Source organism: Galleria mellonella, unplaced genomic scaffold (genome assembly GCF_026898425.1).
Source record: "Galleria mellonella isolate WM207_F2 unplaced genomic scaffold, CSIRO_AGI_GalMel_v1 utg40, whole genome shotgun sequence".
NCBI lineage: Eukaryota > Metazoa > Arthropoda > Insecta > Lepidoptera > Pyralidae > Galleria > Galleria mellonella.
In genome coordinates, this window is record NW_026442094.1 from 1,875,665 (window position 1) to 1,896,213 (window position 20,549).

The window sequence follows — 20,549 nt, forward strand, 5'->3', positions numbered from 1 at the left end:
AATAGATGGACGGACATGCGTTAGTATCTCTACCATTTATTTAATTTGTATCTTCTTAGTGCGGAATCATAAAAATGAAAATAAATAAAAATGGCCTTAACTATAATACCTGAAGATATTTATCTATTGTTCAATCCATTATATTGAACATAATACTTAACATGCCCATTTTTTTGCAAGCGTATTAGAATTTAGAATTAAAAATGTATCCGATTTTACAGAAGGGGCGATTAGATTAGGTAACAATAAAATTAATTTAAAATAGAAATATAATTCTTCATTATTCTGCGGGCACAGAATAGTACCAATAATATTGACTTTTAGGGACGTCACGGTCGGGCGGCGCCCTCAGATTTTCACCTAACTCTTCACTCAATAATAATCGCTTTTACCCTTTTACATAATACATTTTTACAAAACTTATCAAAAATTTAAGATTGACATCCTTTATAGAACAATTTCTTAAAAACCTCCTTCCTTTCCCATGGGTGTCGTATACGGCGATTATGGGTAGCAGCGTGCCTCTTAAAACATCATCAAAAGCCTAACTATGTGTGTCAACTCGCCTACCAAGTATGATAATTACTAACAACTCTCACTCTTATGTGTCACCGATGTTCAACAGTGAAAAATTAACGGCTGATGATGATGAGCAACAGTTTATATTGTAAAAAATTAAATTCTAAGTATAGTATCACAATTGTAGTATGGTAACCCCGCCTGCGCTAACGGGATATGCTGGATAATTGTAGTAGTAGGTATAAGTAATAGTCCTGAGTACTACTCTTAATTTATGATGATTTTATATTAATAGTCTGTCTTACCGATGCACAAATTTTCTAATACAACTACTAATTATTTGACTAAGCAATTCATTCGTATGAATTCGTAAATTATTTGACTACTAATTTTATTCATTGTCTGTACTGCTTTTACTAATCGCTTAAATCATTAATAAGTACTTGTTTTTGTATGAGTTAGTACGAAGGTAGTCGAGTTGGCTGATTGCTTAAATGACGAGATCATTTTTTTTTTGTGGTTGTTAATAGTGTTTCTAATTTAGTATATGTGGTAAAAATTAATAATTTTCAAGCTGATTAGTTATAAAAATTAATATAAATTGCTAAATAAATTAATTACTATTTCTGTTTTATAAAGATGTTGCATTAACAGTTTTGTTTTCTTTTAGATTAAATTATCAATTAGTAAAATTATTAGAATACGAAAATCAGTATATTACTAATTGAATAGTCAAATTATAAAATAGTAATTACTAATTAATCCAATATCTAAATCATTCGGATACGCTAATCTATCTTGAGATGTCAATTCGTCATTATGACACTTCATGACAGTGACAGTTTGGGAATAGGGCTTTTTGCTTGCTTCTTGACCTTGCTCTGTGATTTGCACGAAATATTTAAATTTGTTCTAGATAAAAAAATATAAAGATATTGTTATATTGAATTTTAGATAAGTTTTTAGAATTGTAGTAAAACAAAATATTATATACATGATTTGCCATCAGAATACAAAGTAGTTTACACTTTGTTATTTACATCGATTTTACAGTGGACTTTAGAATCGATATTTAGCCCAATTTCGTTAACTTTATGTTACGTTTATATAAAATTATGTCCTATATATTTTGTCTTGTTTAGAGTGTATAAGTGATAGTTAACATGCTATTCACGCCAATTTATATAGCAATGACTTTTATAAAAACTTGGCGTATTCGGTCGTTCAGAGCGCGATTGCTCGAGTTCTTAAATGGTAACACGAGTGTTGCTTTTTGCAAAGTGCCTGAAAATGCCGCAGGTAAAAGTTTATAATGATAACAACAATATCTAAAAAAAGGATTGTTAGTAGTGAGATCTAACAGCTCTATTGCTAGCAATATCTATTAGGTCGCACTCCACGCAGTTCCTCTTGGAAACTGTCATGGTTAATGGCATACATGCATACAGACTGGTTTACCATTGTATTTTCGTCTCATTAAAAAAATCTAATAGGTTGATATGTTTTTGAGTTATAAATGAATTATTTTTTATTTCATGAAATTAATGATATATTTATATCTGCATTTTTATTTAATATTCAATAGTACATATATATATTGTCGGCTCAGGTCAGCATCTATGGTTGCATGGCTGTTTCAATTTGAATATAACAATGATTATAAGATCAATGGTGTAAGACCATAGTTCTATGTCTTTTTACTTTTTAGTATCACAATGTATTCATGTTTATAAATGTTATATAGAAATTTCTAGTTAGCTATTAATTTGTTTGTTATTATAAGTATTTCTTTTTTCTCCAGAAACTCCAACATTAAGCTCCAAACTCTGTACAAACCCGAAGAATGCTTATCTCTGTGATTTGCTAGACTATACAAATGCTACTAGAATCTGCAGTATGAAGCCCACCCAGTGTATAGAAATCAGTGACTGGGTAGCGTGTGCTGGAGGACTACCATTAGGATTTAATGAACACTCACCTGTTTCTGACTTGGATGTTGATGTGCTATTTGAATGTGAGATGGAGCCACATGAAGCTAGTTCCTACCAAAATATTGCACATGTATGTTTTCAATAAGTTTTAAAATATTAAAAAGCTTTAACACATTTTAAATTCATTAATTTCTGTTTAAAAATATTAACATATATTTTAATAATAATATTGCATTGTTCAATAAAATAATTTTATTTAATTATAGTTGGACACTATGGGCCAGCCAGTGGCATGGAAAGCAGGCTCTCACCTGGCAATAGTGTTAAAAACGAATATGGAGAACCTCAGTGTCATTGGCTTCAACTTTGTTGGTGGTGAATTTGTTATAGATCATAAATTGCCTGTTGTCAGGGTACAAAGTTAGTAACCATTGATTTATTATTTAGATTATATTTAAAATGTATTTTTATTTCATGTCACAAAAGTACTAAAACATTACTTAATTCCAGCTGTTCAGTTATCAGGGGAACCAAATAAAGCCACTGACCCATCTATGAGGACCTTACGTAGTGAAATCCAACATAGTCTTAAAGCATCACATGATGAGTTCAGGTGGCCTGTTCATGCTGCATTACTAAGAAAATTGTCAAAAGTTGTAGATATTAAGTCAGATATCAAAAGTAGTGTGGAAATGAATGGAAGCAGAGAATTGATTCTTGACACAATGACGCTTAGTAGAAAAAATGTTACTTTAGCTGATGTTAGTGTGAACACAACAAAGTCTCTTTCTGCTGAGGATGATGTTGAAAAACCTGCAGATATAAAAATGAATACTTTAGAGCCATCACAGAAGGCTTCTGAAAAAACCATAGAACACACTATAGAAAGAATGCTCGAAAAAACTATAGAAAAATCACCAGAAAAGAAAATTGTAAAAGCACAACAACAATCAAATGATAGTGAATTAGTTGTTGAGAATGTGACTGTTGAAATCCAACATAGTATAACCCCAAAGAAATCAAGTTTAAAATTAGATTTGAGAAAGGGTACTAGTCAGTTGTCATCATCTTTGCTCAATATATCGAGTCAAATTAAATCAGTGACGACTCATAAGCGAGTAGTTAGTACAACTGGTCCAAAAAAGTCACAACCACCAATTGAATCATGCCCGCAAATCAAAGAAGATTGTACAAAAGGTTCTTCATCTCAACAATGTACACCAAAGTCTACTAAATGTTCCCGTCCATTAGTAAATACTAAGTCGCCAAATGTGTTGATATATTCAGATAGTATAGCAGCTAGAGATAATTTGGAGGCATCACTTAGAAAAGTTTTAGATTGTGACAGGTCAGTAGTTATGTTGTTTGTTGTTTAACTATTGTTTAACCAATGTTGTTTATTTTCATTATTTATATTGTATTTTTTTTTATATATCACTTCATTAATATATCTATGTAAATTAAGAAGTAACAGTGGAAGGGCTGATATACTATGGGCACATGACTTGCAACTTTTTTCAGATCACAGTACATTCCATATATTTGTTATATATATACTCTGCAAAATTATTCACTCATATTTTAATTTACTGTTCTGTCTAATCTGATGGTTTGATTGAAAAGTAACAAAGAATAGGTGTTTAATATGTCAACTATAGCTACCCTCAGATATTATGTGTAACTCTATATTTAAAGTAATTGTTAAGTGAGGAATCTTTATAAATATAATAAAACATTAGACACACTTGTATGAGTTGAATGGCTGAGAGAGTATGAGTATGCTGCTGCTGCTCTAGTAGAGTGGTGACCGGGCAGGTACACGGTGTACGCGGTGTCGCGCGAGGCGCTGGAGGCGGGCGCGTGGCGCGGTCGTGCGGCGCTGGTGGCGGCGGCGGGCTGCGTGGGCCGCGCCGCGCCGCTGCTGCTGGCGCACCTGCTCAGCGGCGGCCGCCTGCTGGCGCTCTGTTCCGACCTGCTGCACGCCGTGCTGCCCTACTACAAGACTGCCGAGGTACTTGCTACACTCATTACCTTTTACCATTTCAATAATAAGTGCTACTATCACCCCAATCGCTTGGTCATCAAGCTAATTTAGCTAGTTATGGGGAACCAGAAGGTCCCCCAAGAAGAAATTTTCGGACTCAATTTTGTGTTTTCGTTGATATCGAAATCGACCCATTAAATGGGACTAAACACTTTGTTCGTTATAGATCCTACCATTAAAGTTCAAAGGAATTATATAATATTTTTCAACGGTGTGTAATATTTAATTGTAATATCAAATTTGTGTTTCATTCGGCCCGTAATTTCAAAAAACATTTTATGGTAATCCTTCAGGCAAAGAACATCTAGGGACACAACCTAAGATATTATTACTTACTTATTTTGCTTCCGATCATCTACACATCAACGATTACAATAACGGCCGAGTAACTCTTATCTCTGTTTCTGATCACTCGTAAATCGAGTGTTAGTTGAAAACTATTTTGTTTCTTTTTATTATATCATTAAAGAAAACAATGAGCATTAATTTATATTGATTAATAATGTAATGAATGGTGCGAAGGCTTTTTTTATAACAATGGGTCAAATGCCACATGCTCAATGTGGCTCATCTGATGATTATCGCCGTCTGTAAGCATCCATAAAATCAGAACGATTTGCAGGTGTGTTGTGTTGTCAGATTTTTAAGAAGGAATATGATCTTTTTGTGAAGGTTTCAAGGCTTCTAAAATTGTATTAATTTTCTTTTAAATATATAAACTTATAAATATATTATTATACAAAGTTGTTGTATTACATTATAATATTCTATTTCATTATAGGTTCGTGAAAATGAAATAGTGCAGTTTTCATATGACAAATGGAAATCGGTGAAGATGAAACATCACATATTCTGTTACCAGGCGTCGCCAGCTAAGAAACAATTTTCCACTGAAAGTGATAGACAGTAAGTGACTGTTTTATTGTTAGTTAACTTTCTTATGTGTCTTATAAAAATGTTAATGTGGGCTATTTCTTAAAACTAATAATATATTTTTACTATAACAAAGTTTAAATTTTCAGAGCAAGTCAGGATAATAATATTTGTTGGTATGCAATATCTTCATAATATCTACATTAATCAATAATAATAATACGATTTATAATTTTGCATTTTGACTTATCATTATTTTTGTATTTTATAAAGCTTAAAATATTATTTTGTGCAAATAATTCAGTACACGCGCGATTTTGTTCATTAGAAAAAAATACTCGAGATCACGAGTGACATCCAACAAAATCACAATATTGCGCGTGAACAATTTATTGTATCTATAATTTTTTGCAAACATTAAATAAATCCCTGTATCCTTGCATGTTGGGAAATAGATTTGTTACTCTAGTATATTTCAATTTCTTATTATAATAATATTATATACAATGTAAAGGGTACATACTAATAATAACAACAATGAAATAGAAAGGAGAAGTCACCTCAAATAGAACTGGCGTACATAAATATTTTTATACAAACATAGCGTGTGATTGGTCTAAAAAATTAGCAGCTTATCGTTTTGTTATTGGGTCAGATCAGGGTCAGATTGCTGAGTGGGGGACATTCATGTTAGGTCAAACGAGACAACAAAAATTTCTGTGTATATACATATAGTACGCTATTTCTATCTCACGCCTTGGGCTATTTATAGAGTTAATGCGTTAGTTTTATTTGCATGTGCGTTACAATCATTTTAGAAAAAAAAAGAGTTAATATTTACGTACTTACATAAGTGTGTACATATTTACTCTTACTTATTTAAGAACCTAATTATACCAAGAATTTTTATGATTATTGTAAATCTAAATTAACTTTTTTTTTCATATTTAGTGTTCACAATATCAAAGTATATGCCCTGTTTACACTCAGCTTACTTTAATAGCATTGATCACGAAAGTGGTCAATGCATGTAAATACATTATACTTCTTCTCTTTTTGCCGTCTCTATTCTCAAGCTAGATGCATTGCAATGTGCTGTCTTGCTTATTTACTGTCGAGGGGCGAAGTATAGTATTTATTATACTTATTTATGGTCAATATTACTTACTGATTGAATGGATTAACTTTCAAGTAGTGTCTAAGCTAATTTATGTATAACTGTATATAATCAGATAATTTAAAATTATATCAACTTTATATTTAAACTAGCTTTCACTCGCGACTTCGTTCACGTACCCACAATAAGGGTAACCTATGTCTTTAGCCATCCTAAATAGTAAGTGTATATCAAATTTCATAGTTATTGGTTAAGTCGTTAAGATTCTAAGAGATAGCAAACAAACTCTTTTTCAGATTTATAATATTAGTAAGGATTAAAAAATAGCACTTCAGCCATAATAAATTTGCTTATGTTTCAACATCGTCAAAATTTGAATAGGAAATACTTATTATATTCGATGCTGTAAAAGAAGTAAATGTAATTAAGTAACCTGACAGTACAAGTAGTGGCATTAGCTGAATGTAAACAAGGGCTTATATAGAAAAAAATAGTAACTATTATAAAACTTAAACACGTTAATTTATTTCTAAACGTAATATTTATTGAGTTGTATGTTCTTTAGGCCGTCCAAGTACACAGGCCATCCGGGGCACGAGCTAGACATCCAAGTACTGGCGTCTGAGGAGACGTGGCGGACACCTTCACTGTTGCAGGCCACCGACCTCACCAACAACGGAATTGCTATTTTTTCACAAGTCAGTCAATATTGTATTTTGAAATTTTACACTTTATCCTTTATGTACAAGTGTTACAATCAATGCCTACAATTGTTCTGAGTAGTTGTCTTTTATCCTGTATTTTATTGCAACAACATTGCTGCAACCCATTGCTATTTATTATGGCCTTTCTTGTCCCATTAAACTTAGTCTACCATTGCAACTATCTTATTATTATAAATTAATATATATATATTTTTTTATACAACTTAGAATGGCAAACAAGCTGACGGCCCATCTGATGGAAAGTGGTAACCGTAGCCTATAGACATAAGCAGTAGCATCGACATAACAGACTATACTGTTTCGCCCTTGATAACCCCCCATGTGTTGCCATTCCTGAGGACTCAGATGTTATTCCTCAGTACCCTGTAAATTCACGCCATATCTCGTCCTTCAAACCGAAACACAGCCATGCAAACACAACTGCTTCACGGTTGAAACACGAATATATAAAAATATATAAAATACTTTAGATGGTAAAATAAGTAATATAAATTACTGTTATAATTACATTATATAATAAAATCTTTGACAGACACTAGTGTGCAGAGAACGAAAGAATACTAAATTTTAAAACCATTGCAATCAAATTTAAATCTTGGTATAATAATTATACAGTTGAAAATAAAACAACAAAACCACTCGTGCTATGCCACTATTTACAATGATAATTAATTTTCAGATTCATCTAGAAGCCGACCCGAGCGACTATCTAGGAGAAGAGGGTATTAAAAGTAATGAAGCGCGCTTAGAAATTATTCACAAGATCTTAGGAGACATCCTTGGGCTTCATGTTGTGAATCCGCGGGAGATATCTCCTGTTGAATACACTAGGGGTTTCTTTCTTGGAAATCATGTGGTAAGTTATAATTATTATGTATAAATAAATATATTATTTTCGCATCTCCATTAATGTAGTGATTGCTGAACACTGATTTTTATATTTCAATATAAAAATACAATTTTATTTAAATTATTTTAATTCTGTTAAACCAATGTAAAGTTATATACAAAATCTATTTTTTTGTCCGATACTTTTCACACGTGTTTCTCAGAAGTAGGAAAACTAATTATAGATCACTTCTAGATAACGTATCGAGATATAAAAGAAAATCAAGAATACAGTAGTGAAAATCGCAGTCAATTTGGAATTGTAATTTTTGCATGATGCCAGAACAAACATACAGGCAGATAAAATTTGTAAAAATTAAAGATTTGGCTTCCATTGCTCCTATTAAAACCTCTTATATAATTTTTTTTATTAATATCTTCCATGTCATACATAGTCCATTCATAATTTAGTACATAATATATAATTTATGTGTATTTCTTTTACAGTATATGAATTCGTGTACTATAAAGAAATTTTGATGTCTATTTTATAGGTTACCATAAAAAAAAAAACATAAAAACTCAATAGAAATTACTGCGAGAATTCTAATAATTATCAATTTTTGAAAAATTTTGCGTTCGATGTTTTTTGTTTTAGGTTATTTTAATAATAATATTAAAGGTAACTTAAACATTACCTGTTTTGAAATATAAAAATCATTGTAACTATTAGGTACAAAATATAATAAGACTGAGTAATCTGTGATGTGAATTTTGCATATTTAGAAGTATGAGTAATATACAATTGGTAAATAATGAAAAACGTAAAATAGTCTCACCTGGCACTTATCGGATGTCAAATGTCATATTTAACCATGGTTTGTCTCTTTCTTTGGTGTAAATTCTAATTTCTGTATTTATTATGTGTCAAATAATTAAACAAAATGTGTCTTAATATAGAATAGCATATGGTCCACCTGATGGTAAGTGGTTTTCATGACTTCTGAAATCCTGCAATAAATATCAGGTGCATTATGCGTGTGTTGTCGACCCTGTAAAAACCTCTACCCATTTTTTTAAGAACCTCATGCTGTAGAAAAACGTCGAATTTTTAAACAGTTTGCATTGACTAGGCTCAATATCCATGGTTCTGTGAATTCTTCTAAACACAATGAGTCCATAAAAACTAAGAAGTTTTTATGGACATTTACAGATAGTTTTCACTACTTAATTCATTATTTAGAAGTAATACAATTATATTATGTTTAAGTCTTGATACTCTTATTCTTACTTGAGACTCTTACGGTATAAATCAAGAGAACGAAAGAGACAAAACATGTTTGTTAAAAATACATTTTTTTATAAATAATGTTAGTAAACTTGTTAATTTTTGAGCCTCTGGTCAGACTATATGGTCATAATGTATTGTAGCCACGCTTCTTAGAAACGCCGTCATTTGGTTTCACCATAACGATTTATCGACGACATTATATTAAAGTTATCATAATTCACATTCTACAAATAATGGCACTATGTATTCTAGTGACACGTTATTTCTATACACCAGCTACACACATACACTAAGTTATATTGTCTATATAAAATTTATAATGTAAGAACCGTTTAAGAGCTTTCTTACTTGCATTTAATAAAAAATACTGTAAAGTATATTATTTCCTAGAGGTATTATTATAAACATAATTTAAAAAAAATATATTATAAGGCCTTTCGTCAGTTACCCCCTTATTCATAAAAACGTCAAACCTCTTATAAACCTATTTTAGCTATTGAAATTTGTCCTTTTACACTACTTCTCAATTTGAAAGATAGTGACAAAATAGCCTAATAGTTAAAGTAGGTTTGTAGAACCTTTTAATTTTTATGAATAAGGGAGATAGATTTTTTCTTTAAACAACATTGTAAACACTTAAAAAACTATATCATTTGAAATTGGTGTTATATCATATTTTCATTATATATACTCGTATTTGTATTATAATATTATTTTAAAAATAATTTGTCAGTTCTATATAAATAAAGTATTTAATGTTACAAATATTTTTTAGATTTACAAGTATATAACAGAATAAATAAGATAAAAAGACTTTATTCTGAAATCGAATGACGAGAACAGCAGAACACATAGTGCTGTGTCATTGTAAATTTACCCGTATTGTGTCGTAATAAGTCACGTTTAGGATGTTGTCCGCTAGGCGGCGTGGCCGTCGTCGGCGGTCGCGGGCCCTGGCCACGTGACGGTGTGATCCTTGGTGAGACGCACCTGGCTTCTCGCTATTAACGTTTTATTCATGTATATATACCTACCTTCTTCAGTTTCTGCCAGCCTAGTATTTCAATAATGAGTGTCAATTTATAATGTACGTAATAAATTCATAAGTACATAATTTCTAAGAAACAACTAAAAAGAACTGTTCCTTTTCAGGTTGACAACCCAATTTGTCTATGATCTTAGTTGAAATTGTACAGTATCTGACAGTGAATATTTCACGTCAAACTGTATTTCTATATATAAATATGATTCATATGACACTCTATAAAATCCCAACAGGCTGTCATTTTTTTCTTTTTTGTATTAATTGCCAGTAATGACATTATAAAATATATATATATACCAGTAAAATCGGGTGTTTTGTTTAAAATAAATATAATTAAATAAAATAAATATTTTATTTATTTATAAAATAATTTTATACTAAAAATATTTAAATTTATCATTTTTGTGCTCATTGTTGAAATATTGTGGTTGATGATATTTAAAATGTTATCGCTTATGTAGTGTATTTACAACTTTAAAACTTGCGAAATTATAATAATTTTTATCCTGCTTTTGCTTTAGATATAGTTTGCTTAACATTTAACAATGTTTTGAAAATTTGGGATTTGCTTGCTTTCGAATGTAGCCTGCTCTATCCAAGACGTGTATATTTAATTTCTAAATATTCCATATAATTCCTATATAGGAACTCTGTTTATCTATATGTCACTACCGTTTTTCTGAACCATTAATATTGCTAATTGCTGTTTGTCACAGTTATGCTGGGATTAATGAGACTACTTTTACTGTAAAAAAAAAATAAGAATATTGTTAAAGCGGGACAAATTAAAATTAAATTTTTTTTATATCATTTAATCTTCTTCTTTTCTTAATATGAGCCAAAAATACTTTTGTACTTGTATGTTAGAAAAAAAAAATATAAGTTTTGACAACATGAACAAAGTATCTTTGATCGATTAAAACTAACATAGATTTCACTCAGATTTAAACGCTTATGACTGTGACTTTATTATAATTCAACTGTCTAAATTTTATATAACTTTTTTGTTTTATATCTTTTAATAGTATTTCACGTTAAATGTTAACATTAAAAAAGAAATACATAAATTGGCATCAAGGATTTTTTTTTACATACATTTATTTAATTTATGTATTAAATACTATTAATATTTATTACATAAGAATTAATTTATCTATTTCTTTTTTATAAAAACGTAAAATACAAACGTTAACAAATTATATTTACATAATCATGTTTTTGTATAATAATCCATCGTCAACGATATGTGCTGTTAATCTGTATTTATTAATACTTGGCACGTTTAGTAAACATAATACTTAGCTTGTCTTTTATCGAACTTAATATTTTAAAAATAAAGTCGACAAATAATAGCAATCAATTAATATAAAAAGAATTTTTTCATTTAGCTATTTGTGTATTTTAAAGGGTCATTATTTCGATAAAGACTAAATTGTTTACTACTTGTGAATTTACTATAAAAATATACAACTGGGTATCAACATATTGTTTCAAGTGTAGTATTGTTTTGCAGCATAAGTTGTCACTTGTAGAGCAGTGGTGTACGCCTACGCCGGAGGGGAGGCGTGTTCAAAAACTTGGTGACTTGACTATACAGTGGTGTTTGCGCGGCGAGACACCTATCGAGCCGCCCTCGGAGACTTTTCTGCCGGTCTACGTTTATGAATGCCCAGAACACTTTTCTACAGTTGAATATTTTGATGTAAGAATTTCTTTTATTCGAATTTATTTCTAGTACATATAGTTAAATGACTACATGCACTATGTATATATGTTGTTGTTTTTAAGTAATTAATATTGGTTTTGTCCCAAAGAGGGTTGACGTCAGGCAGGCGGCCGGTCGTAAAACTATAAGCCAAATCCTTAAGTAATATGTATAAAACCATATTACGCCGATCCCAAATAATAATTGGGATAAGGGTAGGGAGATGATGATGAATATTGGTTTAAAAATTGTATTGTAGTCTAAGAAATTAAATCCTTATCAATATATCTTATATATAGAATATATTTTTACAAATTTACTTTTTTACTGTATTGAATATTGAAAATGCAAAAATGAGTCATCATAATTATTTTTGTGTTTCTATTGTTAAATAATTAAACCAATTTTTTATATGAATGTGTATATATAAGGTAGTATGTTTTTGTTAGAAATAATGTTTTATAAAAAAGATGGATAATTCTTTTATGCCTGTGAAATGAGGGAAGGATAATTTTGAATAGATATCCCTTTTTAATATGAGTTTTCTTCGAATACGTTGTATACGAGGTTTGTCCGGAAATACATAGCGTATTTTTGTTGATCTCGCTCTGGATTACTTATTAGTTTATATATCAATATGGGAGATAATCAGCCAAATCCGGCGTTCGGTGAATTTTTTATGATCACGGAACGACATGTGTATAAATTTTTTTCATTTGAAGTTCGTTTCTAAATTTCGTGGACCACGGTTTTGCCCAAATTGTCTTCAGAACCTGTCTGACCGTTAAACGACGGTCCCCATTAACACAAGTTCATTCTTTCCACGTTTTCGTCGGAATGGGGCGACGTCCTGAACGTGGTCATCTTGGTCTCGGCCCTCTCTGGACGTGCATCATCCCCATAAACTGTTCTGAGATCGGCAAAAATTTCACGGCCATTCTTGCAGTTTCGAGAGTTTCGACGCGCGTGGCGGGTTTCGTTAAGAGGGCACAGATGGCGTGCGCTGGCGCCGGCGGTCAGACCAGTGAAGCATTGTTAGGGACATAAGGAAGGGGCGCGCCGCCACTCCTCTTTCTCGCCAGAACACTTTTATACGAACTTTCCGGACGCGCGCGCATACATAGCGTATTTTTGTTGATCTGCTCTGATTCTTATTAGTTTATATATCAATATGGGAGATAATCAGTTCCGTCGTTGTTATGATCACATTACACATGTGTATAAATCTGTTAAATTGTTTGTCACAGAACCTGACGTCGAAGCAGATGGGGCTGGTGGTGCCGGACGTGGTAGTACGACGCGCGTGGCGCGGCGCGCCGCCGGGCGTGGCGGCGTGGCGCGCCCAGGGCCCGCGCGCGCAACCGCTGGCTGTCGCCGCCCGGGCAGGCCTCCGTCTCGCTGCAGGTGCCGTGCCCTCGTAGCTCCCCGCGGCCGCCGCCAGGCCGCCGCCCAGGGCCGCGCGCGCAACCGCTGGCTGTCGCCGCCCGGTTCCCTCATAGCTACCTGTAACCTGCCCGTCAGGCGTCGACGTAGCCAGGGATTTTTTACCGGGTCAACTAGTTAGCTTGTCAGCTAACCAGCTGTTTATTTTGAGTAACTTTCATAACAGCTATTCTTTCACTTCGTTTCTTATGGTACATAAGCTCTCGATTTCCTTAAAATATATCCTTGCTAAGCTTATCAAACTTACTAATCTGATTATTTATTAATATGAAATTATAGTGAGCTACTACTTACCAGTATTTCACTACTGGATAATAGGCACTTCCTTTATGAAGAACGTATTATTTTATGATAATTATGATAAGCCTTTATCTTAGTACGCTTTAGTAATATGTAATGTGTACAACAGGTGTGGCAGAAGATGTCCCCGTCCCTGCCGCTGCTGCAGCACGCGGCTGCGTTGGCCGCAGTGCGCACAATCCGCTCGCGGCCCACATATGAACACCTCGACATTAGGTATGTGCAATATTGAGTACGGCCATTTTGAAATTAGATTATCTCAGCAACTTCTAAAAATTGCCAAAACTATTAAATGTTATTAAATTTAACCATTTTTCAAATTGTTAGTTAAAAAAATTAATTAAATGTCACCCTGACAATTTTTTTTTATATAACGGTACCTAGGAGGAAGACATCTGATGTGTATACGATAAGCTGTAAAGAATGATGCTACAGAATCAATCCCATCGTCTGAGAGTTTACATTACATTATTATACGTACATATATAAAAATATATAAGAAAGCATAATTTGAAAATTAACCGGTTAACTTGTCGATATATATTAAAATTAATCTTTGTATTTATACATAAATAGGATAAAATGGCCGAACGACATATATTATGGGCGCGAGTTGAAGATCGGCGGGACAATCACCACGGCGAATTGTATCGGTGACGATGTTATTATCCATATAGGTAAGTATTAACAAATTTGAGATATTTAGATAAATATATTTAGCAAAAGACCCCCAAAGAGGACTTCTTTCAGTACTTCTTAAATAGAAATTAATTTGAATCTGTAATATTAACTATTAAAAGTCGAGTATTTTGTTTGTCACACGAAGTAAGATCAATATGAGTAAAGGTTTTATTTACGCATTTACATCACCAATTCTGAACGGATTTCCACAATTATTTTGCAATCTGTAGGGTTTACTCCCATGTCGACCTTTAAGTTTCCTTAGTCGCCTCTTACGACACCTACGCGAAAGGAAGGGGTGTCCTATCTATGCCGGGACCACACAGCAAATAAAATATTTTTTTTTATACGATTTAGAATGGCAAACCAGCTGACGGCCCACACTGATGGAAATGAAATATATCATTACAGTATCTGTTTCGCCCATGACATTAAATAATATTGATGGAATTAAATATTATAAATATTATTAATAATGATTTTTTCCAAAGGTACCGGCGTCAATATAAGCAATAGCGTGCCGACGACGTGCGTGAACGACATCATATCTGAGTACAACAAGCGGCACGGCTCCTCCCTCGCGGCTTTCTCCGTGGAATGCTTCCTGGCGCTCTACTGCTCACACCTCGAGACCATACTCGAGGACATGGCCGCCCCCGGGGGCATCAAGCGCTTCCTCGAGCACTATTACCAGTATTGGCTGCACACGTAAGTGATACATTGCGTTTCCGAGGTGTTCAGAGTTCTATACTTCAAAAGAAAAAAAACATAACTCTTATAGAATCGCTTTGCTATCCATCTGCCTGTCCATATTCTTAGGAATGATAGGAGGTATAAAGGTAAAATTAATATCAAATTTTCAAGTCTGTAATCTCTTGATATAGTGAAAAAATCAAACTTGTAAGTCTACGCACTCAAAAGATATGACCATTTCTAGCACATATTTTTACATTTGCAAGGGAATCAAAACCTATAGAGTACTTCTCATTATCCTAAAATCATGAAACTTAACAAGAATCAATATCGTACAGCACAAGTAAAGGGAAAAGTCCATCAACCGTTAATTTGAAGTTAGTTCACAAAAAATATTGAATTTTTTTTTATTATAATTTGTGATATACTTGCGATGCACAAACCCTATTCGTATTTGGCTGTTTTTCTTTTTATTTTTATGCACATAACACTTACATATTTCATCAATTACTGCTAATACTAAATAAAAATATCCTTGGCTATTTCTATTTAGTAACTTTGTTAGGCGGTATGGCGTAAGCCATAAGCCATATAAGCCTTTTAGGCATTGATGTGTAACATACTTCCAAATATCTTTATAAAACTTTTTTTATATTCATTTTAAAATTTTGTAATAGCCAAGGATTTTTTTTATTTTACAATTGTATTTTAACAGGGGGGAAGAGATCCGCCTGCAGAGAGAGGGCACTGCCACGCCTGTATCCGGCTGCATATCGGGCGTAGACGAGGCCGGCTGGCTGCTGGTCAACACGCCCATCGGAGAGCTGCGGGTCGCGCCCGACGGGAACACCTTCGACATCATGAGCGGACTCATCGCGCCCAAGCTATAGTGGAATTGATCCTAATTTTAGGTAATAACTGCCTTTCTATCCATCAACTTTGACTTTTTAGATTTATTTAATATTTCAAAGCTAAATTAATCACAAATCAAATTTCGTTTATGAAGAAACGCTCTCTGTCTGTAGACTTGGTTCTGGTAATCTTTCGTCGTATACACGAAATTATGGTCCGAAGTTGAATATTGTAAACCATATTCTATTCTGATGGCGATAATATAATTTATTTAAGCGCAGTTTCAAAGTAGTTTTGGCTTAGTTTCAATGACCAAGCGGCGTTGTGTATTTATATACATTACTACAACTACAAAAGTATTAGATGAGTTGTACGTAAACACTTTATATTAGCCATTAAACAAAGTTTTATATACGTACTTTTTATATTTGGTTGAGGTTTTAATTATTTCTAATATGTTAATGTTCCATTATTCTTAAAAAAAAAAAATTAATTGATATGGTGTATTTGAGGTAGTGAAAAAGTTTTGGTTCTGGTTTACGTCTTAATCTAAATTGAGTATATTTAATATTATTTTCCTTCAATGTATCTGCTGACTGCATACTGTTTTGTAGAGAGAAGTAAAGGAAATATATTCGTTGTAGATTGATGACTAGATTGCTTATTATAAATAGAACTTGCTTAAGAGTACCAACAAGTTGTTATGTTTTGATATAGTCATATATTTTTGTTTTATGTCATGTTAAGTGACTTAGTCCATTTCAAGACGTTAAAATCACTTTGCACAATAATGTAACAAGTTGATTTAATTGTATACTTTTCAGTATGTTGTAGAATAGTAACTTTTCAACAAGTAATAACTTAATTAGAGTGAGATAAAATGAAAAATTACATGATTGTGATATAATTTTTATTATATCACATTTGTTAGCTTAAAATTATCAAAAGACTTAGACTACATACATCACAAAAACAGATGGAGTGTGGGTATGTCTGTGATTACAGAATAATTGTTTTCTTATTTTAATTTTTTCCGCCTATTGTACTGGGAAACTGTACGCTTTATGATTTTTTTATTTAATATTATATTTGTACTCATATGTAGTTTTTGTTTGAACTATTGCCAGCTTTGATTATTACAGCGTTACTATAATACAATGTCAAATAGTTTTTTATCTAAATATAATTTAAGCATATAGACAACGTCAACAGACAATTTTAAAAAGTATGACTTTAATATCACTGTGAAATGCAATAAATATTTGAATTGAATTAAACAATACTTATCGTTATATAACTATTATGTTATTTAATATCGTTATTGCGAAAAAATCTCTCCAATAATAACGTATCAGAGATATTATTTTACAGAATATAATATATTATACAGGAGATTTCTATTTGCAACTAAAATATATTTATAAAGAATTTGTGCCATTTTCAGTCAGAGTATAAATTATCTTTTATGTAATTTTTAAAACTTAAACACCAAAACTGTATTACAATAGTACTTGTTAGTGTGTAGTAGAGTTTATATTGAATTCTTACATGGTAAGATTATTTTTTGTACAAACATTTTTATGTTAAGCGTATGAAACGCCTACTAGGGGCTTTAATACAATTTAAGCCTCACAAACCTAGGTTCGATTTTTAAAAAAGTTACTGTGTTACTTGTTAAAAAAAATAAGAATTGTAGCTTATAGCAATCAAAGTCAATGAAAATGTATTAGTACATTAGTTTCATATAAGTAGATACCATACCTTATGTAAGGTTTATTTTAAGTTATTAGTAGTAGGAGGGTAGAGGGCGTAGGGGGTAGTGTGGTCGTAATTACAAAAAAAAATAAGTTATTTGTATTTTCGTATTTCTTTTTTTTTTATTTTTATATTTTTTTACTTCTATTAATTTTGACTATATAAATACGCCTGAATATGAAGTTTTGAAACCGATCGCGTATATAAATAATAAAAACACTTTGGTAAAGACAGTGGAACAATGTACAAGTATTTTGAATAATATTATATAATTAATATGACAAAATTCCATCAAGAAATTACAACAAAATCGGTGTTTTTTTTTTTAATTTTTCAACTTTTTTATTTCACATTCGGTACATTTTTACTAACAATATCATAAACGTAAAGCAATTAAGCTTATGTATTATAACAGGATTAGACATTAAATGGAGAAATTATGATAAACTGCTACTGTCTTCATAGTACTGATACTGATGCTGCTATTTACTTTATACATTACGAAAAGGACTTTTACATAATAAGCGACGATTCAGCAATGTCACTGCTCGTATATCGATCTAAAACTTAAAAAAAAAATGCATCCGCTGCTCTAAAATCTAATGAAACAAATATGGCGAACATCTTTCGCCAATTACTTGTTTTGATGTTGTAATTATTATAATAAATAAAAATTATTTTAGACCAATTAAGTCACGGGCCTATTTTCTTAAAAAAAATATCTTTAGAAACGATTCCTAACAAAAAAATCTCGCAGCGAACACGCTTAACATGAACGAGGCCCTACTTGGTGACACATAACACACGTGTTCAAATAGTGAAGCGAATGAACAGGGTGGTTCATATAGAAGGTTGTATGTAGATGTTATGAACTATATATCACATAGATAACTCAGCGATGTCACTGCCAGTGCTCTTATCGAATATCGTTAGATCAATGTAAAATATCTGTCCGGGTGTATCGACATAATTATAAACATATAAAGTTAGCAGTAACGTCGTATTAGTTTTAACTTAATATCGCGTTATTAGATAATTCAATAATGAGACATGTCGCTGGCGAATTAACATTGATCATAGATACTAATCGTGTTTGAAGAAAATTATTTCTCATGTCAATTATGTCGCTGTTATGTTGGAATCTCTGAAACATTAACAAATGTATCGATATATTTGTAAATGCTCGTATCAATCCTATTTGTACTGGGTACCTCTGCTTGCCAAACAATAGACATACTAGTTTAACTTATATAATAAAAAGTAATTAAAAAGGGGAGCTGCCTATTGTATATTATTTAACTGTATGTGACAACGCAGGGGTGAGTTAAGGGAGGCAATATTCCGGCCCGTCAATGCATAGATATATTTTAAAGGAAAGTAGTTAACGTAAAATTATTATTTTTAAACTTAGACACAAAGATATTCAATAGTTATTGCTTTTGACTTGTAAGTAATATAAATAAAATCCTTATAGTCTTTATGTCGATGGCAAATGGCTGTCATCTGGGTAATATAATGTGTTGCATTTTAGGCCATCACTTTTCATAAGGTGGTGTAAGTCTAAGCGTGAACCTATCATACAATAAAATACCTATTTGTTGCACCATTTTTTTTCTCATTAAATACATAAAATAACACAATGGACCTGTCTATTCGGCGATGTTATGTACCAGTCGATTAATCTTATAAGCGAGTCCAATTCATAGGCAGTTCCTCTTTCTAAATATAATTTCATTATCAGAATATTGAATTATTCATTGAATGATATACACGGTATTAATTGAATATAAAGAACAGGTAGAATTAATGCAAATGATTTATTTACATACCTAATAAATAAATATATTGTTGGGATATTCTGCTTTAAAATACAACATGACATTCCTAAAAACTATTAGGATAAGTACTTATTAAGTGGGAGTGGAAAATAATTCCTGCAATTTGAAATGTGTGCAGAATTATATGCAGTAGATAAGAGTAGATTAATATAAGCGGTAATGGTAACATATTGTTAATATTGACAGAGTTTCGAATGTTGTTTTTATGAACTATTTTATCTCTCTACATAAAAGTGTTGGCCTCTTTAAAAAATTAACCTACTTGTGTAGTGAGTGGATGGTGTATTTTAGTGGTTTTAACTGGTTATCATATTTAGCAATTACGCTCGTAAAAAGCATAAACAAATAATAAATAAACGTAAGTGATGTTATTTAATTATACGCAACTATATTAGTGCTTCTTTTGATTGTTTATATTACTACATTCTTGATATTGTATCGGAAAAATGTGCCTAAAATGTGTTAATGCACATAATGCATTTAATTGTAATGTTAATAGATTTATTAATTATTTTAATTAAAATATTATAATGTAGAATTAATATAAATCACAATATTCTACTTGGATGTAATCAGTAAAAAAAAACTATTAACTTTTTTATAATTTATTATTATATTAACTATTTTAGCAATTATCGGTACAGTTCTTAACTTCGAATACTTTCGAATATTAACATTGAATAAATAAATGTGGGTGATGGGAAAAGAGTCGTGCTGAATGGGAAAGGATGTTTTCGTATTATTCGCAAAAATTCTAGTCATTTTGCTGTTGTCGTGTGATGTTTTGTTATTTGATAATGGAGTCTAAAATGTTATACAATTTCTTGTTATATTGCTCTTGTTGTATCCATGTCGTCTAATAAATTATTTCACAATAAACAAGGGGTATTTTATTTAAAGCAACAATTA

The 20,549-nt window shown here is 31.6% G+C and overlaps 1 protein-coding gene across 1 annotated transcript; it reads left to right on the plus strand.

Annotated features, from left to right (window-relative positions):
• Nucleotides 1–1,378: 1,378 nt before the first annotated feature.
• Nucleotides 1,379–20,522, plus strand: LOC113520244 (biotin--protein ligase). Its single transcript, XM_052898177.1, has 16 exons — nucleotides 1,379–1,818; nucleotides 2,321–2,580; nucleotides 2,717–2,870; nucleotides 2,961–3,798; nucleotides 4,266–4,461; nucleotides 5,276–5,400; nucleotides 5,517–5,543; nucleotides 7,050–7,182; nucleotides 7,889–8,065; nucleotides 11,887–12,075; nucleotides 13,326–13,377; nucleotides 13,421–13,482; nucleotides 13,931–14,037; nucleotides 14,398–14,498; nucleotides 14,994–15,210; nucleotides 15,911–20,522. Exons 1-16 carry the CDS (start codon nucleotides 1,683–1,685, stop codon nucleotides 16,083–16,085), a joined length of 2,949 nt encoding a protein of 982 aa, XP_052754137.1. The 5' UTR covers nucleotides 1,379–1,682; the 3' UTR covers nucleotides 16,086–20,522.
• The last annotated feature ends 27 nt before the right edge of the window (nucleotides 20,523–20,549 follow it).

What these genes read in the sequence shown, in the direction of transcription:
- LOC113520244 (XM_052898177.1), top strand. Translation starts at nt 1,683, where the DNA reads ATGCTATTCACGCCAATTTATATAGCAATGACTTTTATAAAAACTTGG. An exon ending in AGGCCTCCGTCTCGCTGCAG is followed by an intron (nt 13,483 to 13,930) that starts GTGCCGTGCCCT and finishes TGTGTACAACAG; the next exon opens with GTGTGGCAGAAGATGTCCCC. An exon ending in CGATGTTATTATCCATATAG is followed by an intron (nt 14,499 to 14,993) that starts GTAAGTATTAAC and finishes TTTTTTCCAAAG; the next exon opens with GTACCGGCGTCAATATAAGC.